The sequence below is a fragment of the Schistocerca piceifrons genome, chromosome 2 (genome assembly GCF_021461385.2).
Source record: "Schistocerca piceifrons isolate TAMUIC-IGC-003096 chromosome 2, iqSchPice1.1, whole genome shotgun sequence".
Classification (NCBI taxonomy): Eukaryota; Metazoa; Arthropoda; class Insecta; order Orthoptera; family Acrididae; genus Schistocerca; species Schistocerca piceifrons.
Genome location: NC_060139.1, coordinates 933,508,865 through 933,527,645, shown reverse-complemented (window position 1 = coordinate 933,527,645; position 18,781 = coordinate 933,508,865). Strand labels below are relative to the sequence as shown.

General features: G+C 38.1%; 2 protein-coding genes across 6 annotated transcripts in view; one reads left to right on the top strand and one right to left on the bottom strand.

Annotated features, from left to right (window-relative positions):
* Positions 1 to 2,034, top strand: part of LOC124772732 (zinc transporter 2-like) — a 128,907-nt gene extending 126,873 nt beyond the window's left edge. For all 5 annotated transcript variants that reach the window (XM_047249345.1, XM_047249344.1, XM_047249346.1 and 2 more), the window contains 2 exons: positions 1,271 to 1,405; positions 1,510 to 2,034. In XM_047249345.1, coding sequence (XP_047105301.1) covers positions 1,271 to 1,405; positions 1,510 to 1,655 — 281 coding nt within the window. In that variant the 3' untranslated portion in view covers positions 1,656 to 2,034. The remainder of the gene's footprint in view (positions 1 to 1,270; positions 1,406 to 1,509) is intronic.
* A 571-nt stretch (positions 2,035 to 2,605) lies between these two features.
* Positions 2,606 to 18,781, bottom strand: part of LOC124772716 (rho GTPase-activating protein conundrum) — a 220,739-nt gene continuing 204,563 nt past the window's right edge. The window contains exons 12-15 of the mRNA XM_047249343.1: positions 10,495 to 10,687; positions 10,231 to 10,403; positions 8,585 to 8,769; positions 2,606 to 3,097 (exon numbers count right to left, since the gene is read on the bottom strand). Of these exons, the coding sequence (XP_047105299.1) occupies positions 2,988 to 3,097; positions 8,585 to 8,769; positions 10,231 to 10,403; positions 10,495 to 10,687 (661 nt within the window). The 3' untranslated portion in view covers positions 2,606 to 2,987. The remainder of the gene's footprint in view (positions 3,098 to 8,584; positions 8,770 to 10,230; positions 10,404 to 10,494; positions 10,688 to 18,781) is intronic.

Sequence of the window (18,781 nt, the reverse complement as noted above, 5' to 3'; positions counted from 1 at the left end):
TCGAAACACTAATCTGTTCTTATAACTACTTTATTCTATATATGCAGAAATTATAACAAAGCACTCAGTAATAGTCCCTGTCAACATTAGCTAAATATAGTTGGATTTCATTGATTTTTTTTGGCGGCTTTTTTAAACTTTTGTGGCTCTCCATGACGTTTCTCTCTAATTGTGTATAGATAGCAAGGTTTATATTGAGGTCTGATTTCATTTTTGTATTTTCACAACCATATCTTGTTTCTTTATGAACTTAAAAGTCCATCTAGCCTCCTAGATATTTGAAGGTTTTGTTTGTCTTTTGAATATTACACTGTGTTATTTTTATTTTGATTGAGCTTCATCAATGCTGGTTGCAACCCCCCCCCCCCCCCTTTTTTTTTTTTTTTTTTTTTTTTTAAAAAAGCACTATTTAACAGCTTTGTTGTAAAATTTCTAGTCTGTTGTTAACCTGCTTTTACTGGAATTGTATAACTTTGGGGCCTCTAAGACTTAGTATTAGAAACGCCTCACAGTAGCCAAGGTCGCATTTATGTGAATTACAAACATTGTAAAACAATTTCTCCTATCTTTCATGTTTGATATTTGTCAGTTATTTCCTCAGGAAGGAAAGACAGATAGGGAAGGAAAGACGAGTAGGTTGGGAAAGGTTAGAAAGGAGGGGCAGGTCACGGAGACCCCAGGTTGAAACGGAGCCACTGTGAGGATGAAGATCTTTGTCTCCTTCTCTTATGGAAGAAACTATCAGTTTCAAAAGCCTGCATAGTATTTACCCTTCCTGCATTTATATATATCTAGTGGCAATACTTACCTTGGTGGTTTGTAAGATGACACAGTGACAGGGGCTGGTAACTTCTCATTCAGCGCCCTTTCCCTTTCTCTCTCCCTCCCTCCCCCCCCCCCCCCCCTGCCACACACACACACACACACACACACACACACACACACATAAAAAATGATCATCAGTATTGTATTCCATGTTCTACCTTCAATGAGGAGATGGGGGGGGGATGTGCTGATAGAATTATCAAAGATTTTTACTGTGACACTACTAAATTGAAAACTTATTTTAAATCTTTGATGATATGAAGTATTGTCACTATCATATCAAGTATTAAAAGTGCAAGCAAATGAGTTACATATGACTCAAAGGTGACTGGGAGTGGTTGGTATTTGTTAAGGGAGCACAATATGTTCTTAAACATTAAAACTACTGTCTCATTATTGATTTGATGTCTCTGATGATATACCAATAAAAGCATTTGTTTTACAGGAATTCCAAAAGGAATAGATTTTGCGTCAGTTATGAACACCTTCTTGCAAATTGATGGTGTTGTAAGAGTCCATAATTTGAGAATATGGGCACTGAGCCTGGACAAAACAGCACTTTCTGCTCACCTCGCGATAAGTAAGTAACATTATGTCTTTGAAGAACTTGAGTCTCAGAATTTGTAATTTTTATAACTGAACCAATCCATTATTGGTTAATTACTCATAAACACTTATTTTCAGGACCTGGAGTAAGTCCTCAGAAGGTACTGAGGCATGCAACTCGTGATATACATGCACGTTATAATTTCTTTGAAATGACTCTTCAAATTGAAGAATTTGTTGAAAATATGGAAGATTGTACTCAATGCCAGTGTCCACCAAAATAAAACTGGGACATTTTTGTATGAGTATGTTTTGTGTGTTTTACCTTGTATAATAATGTGTAATTATGATCTCTTATAGAGCACATTACAAATATTCTTCGAAATTTTTATTCATATATCTTTATCATGCCTGTGATGAATGCTGTGAGGTAAATAAATGGAGACTATGTAATGTGTTTATAGGAATGAGAGAGAAGTATCTATGTCAAAACATACCAAGTAAAAAATATGTCAAGAAAGACAACTGTGTACATATCGTGTATATATGTGTCGTCGTATATGTGTAGGTACCAATTCCAGTGCCTTTTGTTTGATATATATTTGCACTTGAAATTTTGTACTGCAATAATCATTTAATAAACTTATTTGTGATGTGCATCTAGAAACTGGTGTGGAAGATCTTTATTTTGTTGCAGTTGATTGAACCAGTTGCAGTATGTTTGGATTCCTCTTCTGTATGTTGCAGCTCTGTTATTTTATTGCAGCATAACAGTTTAATGTTTATCAATTGTAGTATATCCACATTTGGAGAGGACACATTATTAATGTTTTTGTAGTCAGATAGAATAAGCAAACTTGTTCCATGAACCTTCTTCACACATGAACCTTTCAAATACAGGTGTGTGGATCAGCCTCTACCATGCTGATGAATTCAGAGGGGTTAGAGAAGTAAATGTGCATAGAAAATATGCATGGCCCAAGAAAAACTAAAAATCATGCCCCATAATAGCACAGAAAGTAAATGCAAAGGTCTAGAATTCAGTTCCCAGTTAATCCTGGGACTTTTTTTTAACTTGTTTCTTTGCACTCTGACAATCAATTAGGTTGATGAAAAAAGCCAAGTTACAGCATAGCTTAGAGTCCACATTAAACTGTGGGCCTCCTACAAGTGGCTGTGTAGATCAGTTTGAAGATTAGAGGAAGGCAAGGGCATGACCAGTAGGACTGTAATGTGGTTTTTGACAGCTTTACTTTTTACTTTATTCAACAAGGATAAAGTCTCGTTCCTTAACTTCTTTTTAGTTAACCTAGGATTCCTACATTAGCCACTCTGCATTGCTACAACAGTTCAAGGTTACATAGCATCACCTACATCTCACTTGTGTGGTGGTTCACATTTTTATGAGAGATTATTCAGAATTTCTTATTTATTCCAAAAATAATAAATTACACTATGTACATCTAATGTTAAGACTGTATGATGTTGCACAGGCAAATATAAAATTATTTTACACATTAACAAAGTTCACACAAGATCACAAGGCTCTCTTTGCATAGTTTTATAAATTTGGTTCATGATGATGATGGTGATGGTTATTTGTGTGACAATACATGTCATGTTTCATTATTTGCATTCCTGTGATCACAGCGCAATGTCCATCGAGCATTTGGATTGTCCTTATAAACAGCTAATAGATTTGCACTGTGTTCTAATCTACGTTGAGCTGGAAAAAAAAGTAGAATTATGTATGCTGCATTTCAAACCAAATTAATACAGACAAGGAAATTCTATTATGCTTAACTCTTTTAATGGAAAATAGTAGTACATGTGTTATGATGTGCATATTAATAACAAACTGTAAGTTTAAAGTAATTCGAAAGATAAAATATAAAATAAAACCAATTACAGACTGGAAATACAGCACAGAAGCATACCAAGTTCACATTAGTTCACAAAGGCAACACAAAACATGCAGACTCAAACCTGGGAAAATATCAAGTAAAACGTACTTAAAAAAGCTGAACAAGTAGCACCCAAAATTAAAATTAGGAAACATGCTTGCCGGTTGATGGGAATGTGATACATACATTGCAACAAGAAAATAGGCTTGGCAACAATTACAGTTAGAAAAAACATTAAATTTTAGTAGAATTAGGAAAACAGTAGATAAAAAGTTTTAAGAAGACATATGAAAACAAAAATCTCCTCCAAACTGATGAAGAGTTTATTGAAAACAACACAAGAAGCTTCAACAGAGGTTTCAAGCAATAGCTATCAAAGTTCAATGTATCAACCCTTCAATTTTGAGATACTAATGGAAACATTGTTCACAAGAATACTGAAAACTTGTGTAGTGAAATACTTTGAGAGACTATTGAACTGTGAGCCCATTCTTCAAAAAATTGGACTTGCTCCAAACAGTTTTGATAAACCAGAAAAACCAACAATTGAAGCACTACAAAAAACATTTGTGAATTAGAAAATGGTGAAGCATTGGGTGAAAATCAAATGTTGGCCATACTAAGGAAAAAAAATCTCATAAAAATGCCATTAATCTCTTTAATGTGTCTTAAGTAAAATTTTGGAAGAAGAGGAGATCCCACTACAGCAGAGAACAGCCCTCATCCACCCTCTTCACAAGAGAATGTTACACACAGACCCAAACAAGTACAGAGAAATATCATTGCTGGATATAACTTGAAAGATTCTTTCAAAAGCCCTTTTAAATAGAACAGAGCTGCAATTGGACACACAACTGAGGGCATACCAGGGAGGGTTCAGAATGGCTAGATCACACTCTGAACAAATACTAAACCTCAAAAACGTCATACCAAAAATCAAGGACAAAGACATGTCATTTCCTTCATCGATTTCAAGATGATGTACGATTCGATTGATAGAGAATCCTTGTATCAGTAATAGAACAACTGACTTTGGATAAGAAAAAGCTAACATAATACAAGCCAATATTGCAAATACATTTTTAAAATATTAAATTCATAAGCGAAGTATCAGTCCCACTTAAAATAAAAACAGAAATAAGACAAAGGGCTGGTCTTTTTCAGTCATTGTTTTAATTGTATACTAGAGAAATTATTCAGAGAATGAAACAAAAATAAAAAGTTCAGAATAAGACTGGGTTGCAAAAAGAAAAATCTCAAAATCAACTGCATTACCTTTGCAGATAACCTGACCATGTTTGCTGAAACAATGGAGGAAGCAAAGGAATAAATTCTTGAGTTACAGAAACAAGCAGCTAAAGTAGATCTTCACATTTCCTTTGGAAAAACAAATATCATGACAAACAACAAAAACCCAAATAAATACCTGAAAGTCAAAAAGGAAAACAGAAATAGTAAAAGAATTTAAATATCTTGGGGGGAATTGATTAGTTGGAATGAAAGAGAATGCAAGGCAATAGAATACAGGAAAAACAAACTTGAACTGGCCTTACAACTGAAAAAAAAAAGAGATGCAACAATTCATTGGGTCAAAAATTAAACCTTACAAAACAGTGTTTAAGCCAGAAGCATTATATGCAGCAGAAATCTAAACCACAAATAGCATAGGCCAGATCAAACAATAAGAAGTAAAACAAAGAACAGTTTTTAAGAAAAATCACAGGAACAAAATTTCAGGATAAGATACTAAGCAAGAAAGGAGACTAAATTTTTACAGACACCTCTACATCCACATCTACATCCATGCTCCGCAAGCCACCTGACGGTGTGTGGCGGAGGGCACTTTGAGTACCTCTATCGGTTCTCCCTGTTGTATTGTTTGTGGAAAGAAAGATCGTCGGTACGCCTCTGTGTGGGCTCTAATCTCTCTGGTTTTATTCTCGTGGTCTCTTCACGAGATATACGTAGGAGGGAGCAATATATTGCTTGACTCCTTGGTGAAGGTATGTTCTCGAAACTTCGACAAAAACCTATACCGAGCTACTGAGCGTCTCTCCTGCAGAATCTTCCACTGGAGTTTATCTATCATCTCCGTAACGCTTTCACAATTACTAAATGATCCTGTAAGGAAGCGCGCTGCTCTCCGTTGGATCTTCTCTATCTCCTCTATCAACCCTATCTGGTACGGATTCCACACTGGTGAGCAATATTCAAGCAGTTGGCGAACAAGTGTACTGTAACCTACTTCCTTTGTTTTCGGATTGCATTTCCTTAGGATTCTTTCAGTGAATCTCAGTCTGTCATCTGCTTTACCAACGATCAAATTCATATGATCATTCCACTTCAAATCACTCCTAATGCCTACTCCCAGATAATTTATGGAATTAACTGCTTCCAGTTGCTGACCTGCTATGTTGTAGCTAAATGATAAAGGATCTTTCTTTCTAAGTATCTGCAGCACATTACATTTGTCTACATTGAGATTCAATTGCCATTCCCTGCACCATGTGTCAATTCGTTGCAGGTCCTTCTGCATTTCAGTACAATTTTCCATTGTTACAACCTCTCGATATACTACAGCATCATCTGCAAAAAGCCTCAGTGAACTTCCGATGTTATCCACAAGGTCATTTATGTATACTGAGAATAGCAATGGTTCTACAACACTCCTCTGCTGCACACCTGAAATCTCTTACTTTGGAAGACTTCTCTCCATTTAGAATGACATGCTGCATTCTGTTATCTAGGAACTCTTCAATCCAATCCCACAATGGGTCTGATAGTCCATACGCTCTTACTTTGTTCATTAAACGACTGTTGGAGCTGTATCAAACGACTTGCGGAAGTCTAGAAACACGGCATCTACCTGGGAACCCGTGTCTATTGCCCTCTGAGTCTCGTGGACGAATAGCGCAAGCTGGGTTTCACACGATCGTCTTTTTCGAAACCCATGTTGATTCCTACAGAGTAGATTTCTAGTCTCCAGAAAAGTCATTATACTGGAACATAATACGTGTTCCAAAATTTTACAACTCATCAATGTTACCGATATAGGTCTATAGTTCTGCACTTTTGTTTGACGTCCCTTCTTGAAAATGGGGATGACCTGTGCCCTTTTCCAATCCTTTGGAAACCCTCTGCTCTTCTAGAGACCTACGGAACACCGCTGCAAGAAGGGGGGCAAGTTCCTTCGCGTCCTCTGTGTAAAATCGAACTGGTATCCCATCAGGTCCAGCGGCCTTTCCTCTTTTGAGCGAATTTAATTGTTTTTCTATCCCTCTGTCATCTATTTCGGTATCTACCATTTTGTCATCTGTGCAACAATCTAGAGAAGGAACTACAGTGCAGACTTCCTCTGTGAAACAGCTTTGGAAAAAGACATTTAGTACTTCGGCCTTTAGTCTGTCATCCTCTGTTTCAGTACCATTTTGGTCACAGAGTGTCTGGACATTTTGTTTTGATTCACCTGCCGCTTTAACATAAGACCAAAATTTCTTAGGATTTTCTGCCAAGTCAGTACATAGAACTTTACTTTTTAATTCATTGAATGCCTCTCGCATAGCCCCCCTCACACTACGTTTCGCTTCGCGTAATTTTTGTTTGTCTGCAAGGCCTTGGCTATGTTTATGTTTGCTGTGAAGCTCCCTTTGCTTCTGCAGCAGTTTTCTAACTCGGTTGTACCACGGTGACTCTTTTCCATCTCTTACGATCTTGCTTGGCACATACTCATCTAATGCATATTGTATGATGGTTTTGAACTTTGTCCACTGATCCTGAACACTATCTGTACTTGAGACAAAACTTTTGTATTGAGCCGTCAAGTACTCTGAAAACTGCTTTTTGTCACTTTCACTAAACAGAAAAATCTTCCTACCTTTTTTAATATTTGTATTTACAGCTGAAATCGCTTTATGATCGCTGATTCCCTGTTCTGCGTTAACTGTTTCAAATAGTTCAGGTCTGTTTGTCACCAGAAGGTCTAATATGTTATCACCACTGGTTCTCTGTTTAATTGCTCAAGGTAGTTTTCAGATAATGCACTTTAAAAAATTTCACTGGATTCTTTGTCCCTGCCACCCGTTATAAACGTTTGAGTCTCCCAATGTATATCTGGCAAATTAAAATCTCCACCCATAACTATAACATGGTTGGGAAATCTACTCGAAATATTTTCCAAATTATCCTTCAGGTTCTCTGCCATAACAGCTGCTGAGCCAGGGGGCCTATAGAGACATCCAATTACCATGTTTGAGCCTGCTTTAACTGTTACCTTCACCCAAATTATTTCACATTTCTGATCTCCATCAATTTCCTTCGATACTATTGCCCTTTTTATCGCTATAAACACGACTCACCCTTCACTGTCCAGCCTGTCTCTGCAGTATACATTCCAATCTGAGTTTAGAATTTTATTAATGGTTGCATCTGGTTTCAACCAACTTTCTGTCCCTAGTACTATGTGGGCATTGTGATAGTTTATTAATGAGAGCAGTTCTGGGACCTTTCTATAGACGCTCCTGCAGAATGAAGTCTTAATAGAACAACTAAATGAATTTTTTATTTCTTCCATAACCGTAATGAAGCCTAACTAGTTAATGGAAAATACAGAAAAGTCATTCATTAGAACAGCTCAGATAAATACTAAAAACGAAAAAATAAGGTTCCAAGGTAAATCTAAAATAAAGTCGAAATCTTGGAAGAGAATGAAGAAATCCTGGGCACAAAGGAAGGAATGACATGCAAAGAAATGACTGATTCATTGTAATACAGAGAATATGAAATGAGAGAACAAGAAGAAACGGCATTGTATTTCAATTAGCTTTTGGTTTATTGCAATATCTGGTGACAATATATTTCTAACCTTCCTTTTTTTTATCAAACCAGTAAAATATCCAGGTTTGCAACAATGTTCAAAGCATGGCTTGATTATTTATACAACACTCACGACTGAAAGAACATTCCAGTTCATAGATAAGGATTAGTATTTTCTACCTAACATTATTCTATCAGCAGTACTAAGACTTCTGACATTGAGATGCTATTTGTCCCACGTTCATAAGTCCTACAGTATTTTACAACGAACTCTGTGATGCAGTGATTAGTGTTACCGAACACTAACCTACCTGTCCCAGGTTTAATTCCGTGTTAGTAAGATACCTCTACAACCACTTTCGATAATTCTGTTCATGTGTCTTTCCTCTTCTTTCATATTCTTATAGATGAACAGTAATAATTTGAGCAAGTAATGTGTACTGGAAACTATTAGATTACATTAGTTTTACTTTTTGCTCCATAGATAATTTTCTTACCGATGTTTCCACCAATCTCGTAAAGGTAATGTGTCTGGAGTGTTATCTCTGGATATCCAGTTGCTAACATACAGCTTAGGTTTCCATTTGGAGCCAATTCTGCTAAAGCTCTAGACTGTGGCTTTCGAGGCATTTTTATTCCGGTCATGGGCACATCTGACCTTTTACTGGCCTCTTCCACAATGCTGCAGAAAGAAAAATTACGGTTCAAAAGTTCAGTAACATGTGAGATCTGGAGATCGTCGTACTTTATGTAAATAAACAGAGATGAATGGAACAAAAAAATTATAGCTGTGGCCATTGGCAACTTTTTGCAATTTTTATCGTACTTTTTCATTAATAAAATGAATAGTTGAACATCTTAAATTTACTGTGCTAAAATTCATTGTACTCTTAAAAAGGAAAATCCCATTCAGGGCATTATTTAAATCACAAAGAAACAAATGTGTTGATCAGTGCACAAGCAACAACTAGTTCCAAAACCTAGGAGCACAGTGTTTATTATTTCGATAATATTGACTTTAGCAAAAGTTTCACTTCCAGATGCTAAGTGCTAGCCAGCCTTTCTGTCCACGAGAGTTTAATTTACTATGTATTTCAAACATACACCTAACAGCAATTTTCATGATATCATTGTGTTAACTTAGGTTTTTTAAACACAGGCTGACATCTATAGTAGTACAATAAACTCAGTACCACCTAGGACTGAAGCAAATGAATCAAATTCTCTGCCAGGGTTTCAACTACCTCTTATTGGGCCCTGAAATGAGAAATATCCTGCTCATTGTTCTACCCACTCTTCCCACTGTGGTATTTAGCCACCCTCCCAACCTACACAATATCCTTGTCTGTCCTTATTGAACTTCTGGCCCATCCCTTTGCCTCATGGCTCATATCCTCGTATTAGAACAGATGCAAGACCTGCTCCATATGTCCTCCCACTACCACCTACTGCAGTGATGTCCCAGGTATCTCCTACCCCATCAAAGAACACTTGCAAAACCAGCCATGTGATCTACATACAAACTTAACTATAACCACTGTACCACATTCTATGCAGGAATGACTATTAACAAGCTTTCTGTCTGGATGAATGGGTACCGCCAAACTGCGGCCGAGAGACAGCGGACCACCCAGTTGCTGAACATTCCATCTAATACAATGTGCTTCACTTTAATGACTGCATCATATCCTGTCCATCAGTCTTCTTCCCAGCAACACCAGCTGGAAGCATCCCTGCAAAGTATCCTTCATTCCTGTAACACCCCTGGCCTCAATCTCCACTAGTCCCCAGTCTTTCAACTGCCTATGCCCTCCCCCACTCTGAGTCCAGTACTACACACACCTTCTATCTTGCCCAGAAACAGTGACTGTGTGTGTTTTCTGTTTCTGGTGTGGACATAGTCCAAAAGCTGGATATTTTTATCATTCTTTTTGATTTTGCTTGTCTGTGACTATATGACACATCCATGTGGTGAGCAGTAATTTGTCCTTTACATATTGTTGCATTTCCATCCTAGACTTTCCCATTGTCTTTTGTAAGACAAAATTATGTTGCAGGCTTTTATAAGAAAAACAGACTATTGAAAGATAAATTTCCAAAAATGGGTGTTTCCCAGAGGTCATATAATTAACCACAGTCTTACCGAAGAACTACATCACCAGCTGTTGTCGCATCTGTTAACTGCACACGTATTTCATTCAGTTGGAATTGTGGTGCATTTACTCGTATCACTCCATCTTGGAAGTCAACTTCGTTATCAATTTTCCGCGTTATAGGTTCACGTGCTGGGCCCTTACGACCAAGCAATTTTTTCATCTGAAATGGACAACAGGAATAATTCCTTAACGAATGATTAGGTCAAACAGCTAACTGGTAGAGAAAACATATAAACTAGGCAATACTGTACCGGTTTGCTGTTTTCTTTATGTCCCTTGAGATATCGTTCCTCCTCGTTAAGGCGCCTTATCTGTGCAACCAGATCCTCTGGTACCACCCACAGATCATTGCCACACTGCAGCATTTCTTCTGTTAGGCGGCAGCACATTGCTGCTATGTTAACGTGGGCTGTTAGATCACTCTTGTCAGCAGGCTGAACATACCTGTAAAAACAATTCTCTTGTTAGCAACAAGAAAAATATGGCTTTGTTTTGGTGCGGCCACTCACATCTCTACTTACTACTACTGCTGCTGCTACCAGCACCACCACCACCACCACCACCACCACAAACATGTCGTACCAACACACAGAAATCAAACATTAATTAGTTCTCTGGCATCTACTATGAGGGGGATTCAATAAGTAATGCAACACTTTTTTTCTGAAAGCAGGTCAGTATTGTTTCGTAGTCCAGCACACCTTATTATTCCCCACTCTTTTTACTACAAATCCCTGTTTCCAAACATAATCTCCATTCAATGCGATGCCTTTATGCCATCTTACTGGGAGGGTCTGTATGCCCACATAGTACTACTATCCTTGTGAATGTCAAAGCCAACATCTTGCTGCATCAACAACCTCTCCATCACCAACATACTGCTTCTCATGGAGTGCATTCTTCATTGGGTCAAACAGATGGAAGTTGGAAGGTGTGAGACTGTAAGGTGGATGAGGAGGAAAACAGTCTAACAAAGTTTTGTGAGCTCCTCTCGGATCCACAGACTCGTGCGAGGCCACGCACTGTCATGAAGAAGGAGAAGTTTGTTTGCATTTTTGTGGTGACAAAAGACTTGTCATTTCTTCAATTACCTGAGGATGGCACAATACACTTCAGAGCTGATTATTGTACCATGAGGAAGGACATCAAAAAGAACCCCTTCAGAGACCCAGAATACTGTAGCCATGACATTACTGGCTGAGGGTGCAGCTTTGAACTTTTTCTTTGAAGGTGAATTGGTGTAGCGCCACTCTGTGGATTGCTGTTTTGTTTCCAGTTCTAAGTGATGAACGAATGTTTCATTGTCTGTGATGACATTTGACAAAAAATAGTCAGGCTCAGCCTTGTAACATGCAAGTAATTCTACACAGATGGCCTTTCATTGCTTTTTATGTTCTTCTGTCAGACAGTGAGGAACCCAGCAGGTGCAATCACCTTTGAGTACCCCAACCGGTGGACGAATGTGTCGGCACTACTGACAGGGAAGTCCAGTTGTGCAGTGAGGTGTTTGATTGTGACCTGCCATTCACCTTCAATGAGAGCGTCACATATTCCAGCATTGCAGGAGTCACAGCCGCGTGTGGCCGGCCAGCGCATGGGAGATCAGGCAGGTTTGGGCAACTTGTTGCAATGATGACAGATGCCTCACCTGGCCTCAGTAGACATTCTTCAATTGCCTATGAGTATCTGCAATACTCTGCCTTTTCTGTAAAAGAAACTCAATGACAGTTTTCTGCTTGGAACACACATCTGTTACAGATGTCATTCTGAAGGCTACGTATAGCATCGCCACCAATCAGAACTTCATGAAACTATAGGGGATGAAGCAAGAATATTCCACAACATTCCCCTTTTTTCCAGCTGAAATTGGCTGAGAAAAATATGTGTTACATTACTTATCGAAAGGCCCTCACACATAAAGGCCATTGACAAATCTTCCTGACCAACACAAATGCAAAAACCGGTATTCACATCTCAATCCAGCAGAAGGGGACTCAGTAAGTACTGGTATTTCGATTCAGAATTCACCTTATTTGGAACAGATTCATTGGAAGCCATATACTATTTGGATTGTTTCTTGGTTTTGGGGTATAGTGCAGAACTCAGGATTCATCAGTGTGGACAACTCAACACAAAAAAGTGCTTTGGATCTCACTTATTCTTTCTTCAAACGCAGCTTTCTAATCTATTCTGACAGTTCCATCAGCTTCTTGTCCACTGTATGCAGTGGCAACACCTTGTGAGCTGACAATGCATTCAACACCATCTTATAATGTAAAATGTGAACCGCTGTTACCATTCTCAGAATTAATGGCCTCTGCTACTCACACACATTCATTTCAGCCCAGTTAATGTAGACCGAAAGATGTCGATTAGGGGGAAAAACCTGTGGGGTCAAACATTTTTGCACAGTGCTAAGAGGATGTGTCCAAAACAATGTACTAAAAATACTGACCAGTGGGGTGTTTGGGTTGGTGTGGGGGTGGGTTTAAAGGTCCCTTTTTTACATTTTTCTCAAGTAACTCGAAAACCACAGCGTCTAGCAAATATGTTTCCCACTGCAAAATTAAAACTATTTTAAATTTCCTACAAAAAAAGGTCCTGTTTATTTCTTCTGTAGGACTGTCAGTTTCCACATTCAGGTGAGTTAAAAATTGTAGATTATTAAAAATATTATTCTAGCTTTATAAAATTAATGTTTATATTCAAAAGAAGTGAGTTAAAACAGATAATAAATTTGTGTACAACATCTAAGTGTAGTGGAACCGAGTCAAAGAATAACTTGCATTCAGGGGGGTGTAATAGGATGGAAGGGGGATATGTGTGGGGTAAAGCACTGGATTGTGTTCATGCACTTCGCTCCTTCACAAGTCTGCAAACTGAAGCTCGAGCAGGTGATTCTCCCCCTTTGTTTAACCCGCTGCATCATAAGAAGCAGTTGCAGGTGTTTCATAAAATGCACTTTATTAATAACTGGCGATATAGTGCACGGACATGCCCAGGGGTTGTTTATTTTCCACAAAGTGTGTTAACACTACATGTGAAGCAAATATGACTTATTAATAATACTAATGTAACTAATGCATATGGACAGAATCTATGTAAATCTCTGCACCATTTTCTACACTGGTGGAGTGGACACTAATTCTAAGTCATCGTGCATGGCAGCTGCAGCATTCTTCCTGGAAAGGCACCTTCTCCCTCTACTCAATTTTCAGTCTACAGACTATAGCTCCTGGGCGTTTCCTCTCCACTGATAAAATAACTTCACTGAGCAAGTGTTGATGTAGTAGAGTTATTTTCGATCTATTGGATGATTACTTATTTGCTGTTCTGAAGTAGGCATTTTATATAAAATGCATTCCTGTGTGTTTAATTTGTAAGTGTGATGTTGTCAGAGAATTATGCAGTATTGGTGGGAAAGGGATTGAATTGGCAAATGTGGCATATTGCTGCTGTCTATCATTGACAGCGCATTGTATAGGTGTGTAATTGTGTTTTAGTCACATGGTGGCGAATTACTGAATTACCAAAAAGTTACTGCACTTCTTTCGTCATTAATTGTGTTACTGGTAGATTTGATAAATATTTTATGTTCAGGAATTGCTGGCACTTGTATAGTGGGCCGTGGAGTAAGTGGAGCCACTTACTATACATCCACAATATACGTTCCAAGATGGGCATGAGTATGTCTGGAGGAAAGGGATTGATCATGTTTTCAACGGTAATCTGCTGTAATGCAGTGCTTGACTTATATTGAAATATCTACAGTTCTGTAACATCTAGGTGACCTACTTTTGTTGCAGAGAGAGACAATTTAAGACCTGGGTCCTCTTCATATTTTGGGAGATGTGAGGCTGGCATGATGCATTTTATACCCTTCATGCTGTGAAAATCATTCCAGGTAGTGTCAATGGAGGTAATGAAATTGAAACTGTCAAATATATATTGACAGCATGTTACAGCTGGAAAAGGCTCTTCTAGTAGTAGATAGCTGACAGCTCCAGCAGCTGATCTTTTTTATATAATGGCTCACTTAAAAACTGCAATAAGTATTCACTAAACTGATGTTATTTTGTCTATTCATATAAGAGAACTGAACAGGAAATGCTGATGAGCTACAGTTTGTCTGTAAAGCAGCAGTCATGATGGGAGAAGTTGCCTTTCCTTGAAGAATACTGCAGCTGTTGTACATGTTGACTCAGAATCAACTTTTCCTCTAGTAGTGTAGAACAGCATGCAGAGATTTACCTGGATTCTGTCCACATACATTACTTGTGTTACTGTTATTAGTAACAAGTATTTCCATTCCATGTACTGTTAACGGATTTTTTTGCAAAATAAACACTCCCTTGGCATGTCTGCACACTGCCAGTGATTTATAAGACACACTGTGGAAGGCCCATATAACTTTGTGGAAGATCTTGTAGTTGCTTCCTGTGATGTAGTAAGTACATAGAGGGGGCAACACCTGCTCGAGCTTCAGGTTGCAGGCCTATGAAGGAGGAGAAGGGCATGAAAACACCATGGTGACCCAGCTTCCCTCACTCTTCTACCACACACACCTCTCCTTCTCCACCCTTTTACATCCATGGAACATACTTTATCCCTTGATACAGTTCTACTGTACTTTTATGTGACACACAATACCCAATTCCTTTGAAAATTAAAATTAATTTTATACCCCTAGGAAAATATTTTTAATGCTCCATTAAATTTCTGGTTTGCAGTCACATACTTTCAGCATCTTCTAATATTTCCACTGTATATCATTCAGCCATCTTCAGAGTGAGCAGAAAGACTGACGCTTCAGTACTCGCTCAGTCCTTTTAAACTAGCGGACCACGCCACTGCAAATGCGACCACAGATACACAGGTGTCAGAGAAATTTATCAGCTGCAAAGAAGTACAATGTGCATGTGCTGCGCAGTTGATCTACACTGAGATGCCAGTGTATCGCTCTGAGCTGCACTGTCACAGTGTCTTCGTAAGTTTATTACAAAAAGCGACAGATTCCACGACTTATTCAAGCTGAAGCGATTGTCTCTATTAATTAAATTCGTCACCAAGTGAATTTCAGTTCCTTTTCATCACCGACACTCTGGAAGATTATGTTGATGCTAAAATTTATTTATGAAGGACTTTGTACCGAAAACTGATGCAGAAAGATTTATATTTATGTTCAAATAGCTGCTCCGTCCTTTGCTAATGATGAGTATTCTCAGAACTTTAGTTCACAGGGCACACATCATTACTGACGAGAGCTGTCTGCAAGATGAGCTTCCACAAATAGAGAGAGCTTTTGAAGCCAACAAGTATTCACCACAGCACACATGTAAGGTACTATGAATAAAACCAAAGGTGGCCATAAACAATGCAGAAGAAGACACAGGAAGATTTAAATCCATGACTTTCCTTCCATATGTGGGAAGTCTATCATCAAATGCAGAACGCATTGTCAGCAAGTACAAAGTAAAAATGATTTTTCGTTTTCCACCAAAGACAGTAGCACTCTTGGGTTCCATTACAGGTGATTTGTTGCTATGGAAGGCTGGGGTTTACACGATCCCCTGAGAATGTGGCCTCTCATATATCTGACAGACAATTCGTACAGTCCGTGAAAGATCTACAGAATACCACAGGTACACCCACTCTTACAGCAAATAAATCAGCTGTAGCTGAACACTTTGTTGATTTTGGTCACTATATTGTACAAAAACATCAAAATTTTAGTGTCTACATTATCTTTCTAGGACTCAATGGTGAAAGAGGCAATTGAAATTTGCTTGGTAATGAATTTAATTAATAGGGGTAGTGGATTTAGCGTGTGTCATGGAATCCGGCACTTTCTGTAATAAACTTACAAAGAAGTGACAGTGCAGCTCAGAGTGATACACTGTCATCCCAGTGTGGATCAACTGTGCAGCGACAGATATAATTCATGCTCATTGTGCTTCTTTGCTGCCAATCATCTCTGGCATCTGTGTACCTGTGGCTGCATTTGCAGTGGTGCAGTCTGTGAGCTTAAAAGGACAGAGTAAGTGTCTGTCTTTTGGCTCACTCTGAAGATGACTGAATGATATGCAGTTGAAATATTAGAAGAAGCTGAATTTATGAGGCTGCACACCAGAAATTTAATAGAGCAGTCATTGTGCCATGAAAATGTGAAGATGCACAATATTTTTAATTATCTGCAAACTTTTTCAATTCGCTGCATGGGGAAACTGTTAGTCCTTGAGAAAAAATGAATAGGACATTTTGGTAGGAAATTTAATACAGTTTAATTTTGTACTGAGAAACATTTTTGCTAGAAGCCGCAGTCTTTGAGTTATTCGAGAAAAATTCCCTCCTAGCACTGTGCAAAAATTTGTGACCACATGAGTTTTTCCCCCTTATTTTACTTCATTGACTGGACTATTTGGCAATCTGTGAGAATCATGTTATTGAATGATTTCTTCAATAACATCATCTCCTGGATGTCCTGGGTGCACATTTTCCCATCCAAATGCATCACTGAATTACACTCACTTTTTTCCATCTCAGTGAAAATCACATTAGAATGACTCAATTATATGACTGTCAACTTTAAACTGTTTGTTTTAATGTCATAAGAGATGGCAGGATATGTTGGTAACACCAAAATACAAGTGCATGTTTGTTAGTGCCATCCCTCCTGATGAACCAAATTCTTATAAGTGTCTTTTGGAATACATGTTCACACATCAAGCATAATTGTGTTGCTTCCGGTTGAAACTTTTCAGATACTCCATTTACAGAGTAACAAAGAAAGCTAAATGTGATGTATGAAATCCTTATTTTATAACTCTAAAATGAGAAAAAGATATTGAATGTTATTTGTTTTTTTTTACAAGTATCAGTCACTGGTAATTTTCCTTAGTAATTAAAATCATCTTTCTGTTTTTACAGTGGCAAATATACATACCACTATGACAACATGAAAAAAAGTAAAAGAAACTTGGAACTGGGTCTGAAAACTGACCAATTAAAGTTCTGTAAGCAGCAGAACTGAGCAAGCAGCTGTCCCTTTAAAAAATTACAGCAAATAGAGTACCACAATATTAAGATATTTGGCATAGTACTACCCATATTCATGGTACTATTGTTTTCCAAGGTATTTAGTCAGGGGAAGAGGGAGCAAGTTCCATCTTCCGTGATAACCGTGTAGGGAGTGAAAGGTATGTTTGTGCTACTGCACTATAGTGCTCTTTGATAGCAAAGGTTAATGAGACCTGGCGCTAAAGGTCTGTATGTTCACAGAGACTTCTGATATCTGTTAATTCAGAAATAGTGTTGTGGAGGAAGTGTTAAAGTTCTCAGGTCTGGGAGGGTCCAGGCACCCCAAGCCTCTATATTGTGCCCACTCATCTCTCTTTTTCATTTCCACTGTCTCCTCTCTCTTTCCTCCCACTGTTTCTCTGTCTTTCTCTTTTACTGGCAGCTGACCATCTGTATCTCCTCTCTCTTTGGCTACCACTGCTATTGTCTTCGTCCATCTGTCTTTCTCTTTTACTGATACTTTTTCTCTCCCATTACTGTCTCCTCCCTTCTCCTCCCCCATTGGCACTGTCTCCTTTCTCTTCCACTATCGCTGTCTCTCCGTCATTCTTTTCCAGCACAAAAAAAGCGTGAACATGTTCAAATGTCAAAATTTTTGGTGAGGATGGTGGAATGAGGATTGAGGCAGCTGGTTGAGGCAGCACTCCCCAATTATCTGTCAGTATCTTTTAAAAGGGAACATATTTGCCTTTTTTGTGCTCCAACAGGAGCATTTCTCTGCTAGTTTCCTTCTTTTCCCTGTGATAGCAACATACACAGCTTATGTAAAATGAATCATATAGGTCAGTAAATTTTTAGAATTTATACACTTCGACACATTTATATACTTTGACACATATAAACAATAAATAAGTATGCATGATATAAAGTTAACACAAAATCGTTTGGTGTACATTTTTTCTCAATACTTTGCTCATCAATCGAAATTCATTGAAAGCAACCAGCTTATGATTTGTGTTATAAAACAGTAAAAATGTTATTAGAAATATTTAACTGGATTTGTAGTCTTCATAGTTTTACATAATTTTTGCTAGTCATGTAAACTTCTTTTCAGGTAGTTAAGGCTCTTTTTAGCCTATTTTGCATTGTATTTGTATAGGTGTGAAGTGCCCATTATACAGAGACAGTGTGCTATAAAATATTACTGGTGAACAAATGCTGACTAAAACATAGTTTAGTGACCTCAGAACCTTTGCAATGATCATGGAACCCTCGCTATGTGCCACAATGTCAATTAAAATTGTATTTATGCTTCAGTCTGGACATTATACACATATTTTGCTGCATAAGTACAACAACTTTGTAACCTGGACCTCGGTACCAGATAACGATACTGAGAAAAGTTTCGAAGTTCTATGAGAATATCATCTTAAGAACATACCATACAGATTGACACTCTCCCATCCATGGAAATTATTGATGTGGCCATCCCAACAATTGGTTTTCTTCATGCCCAAAAAA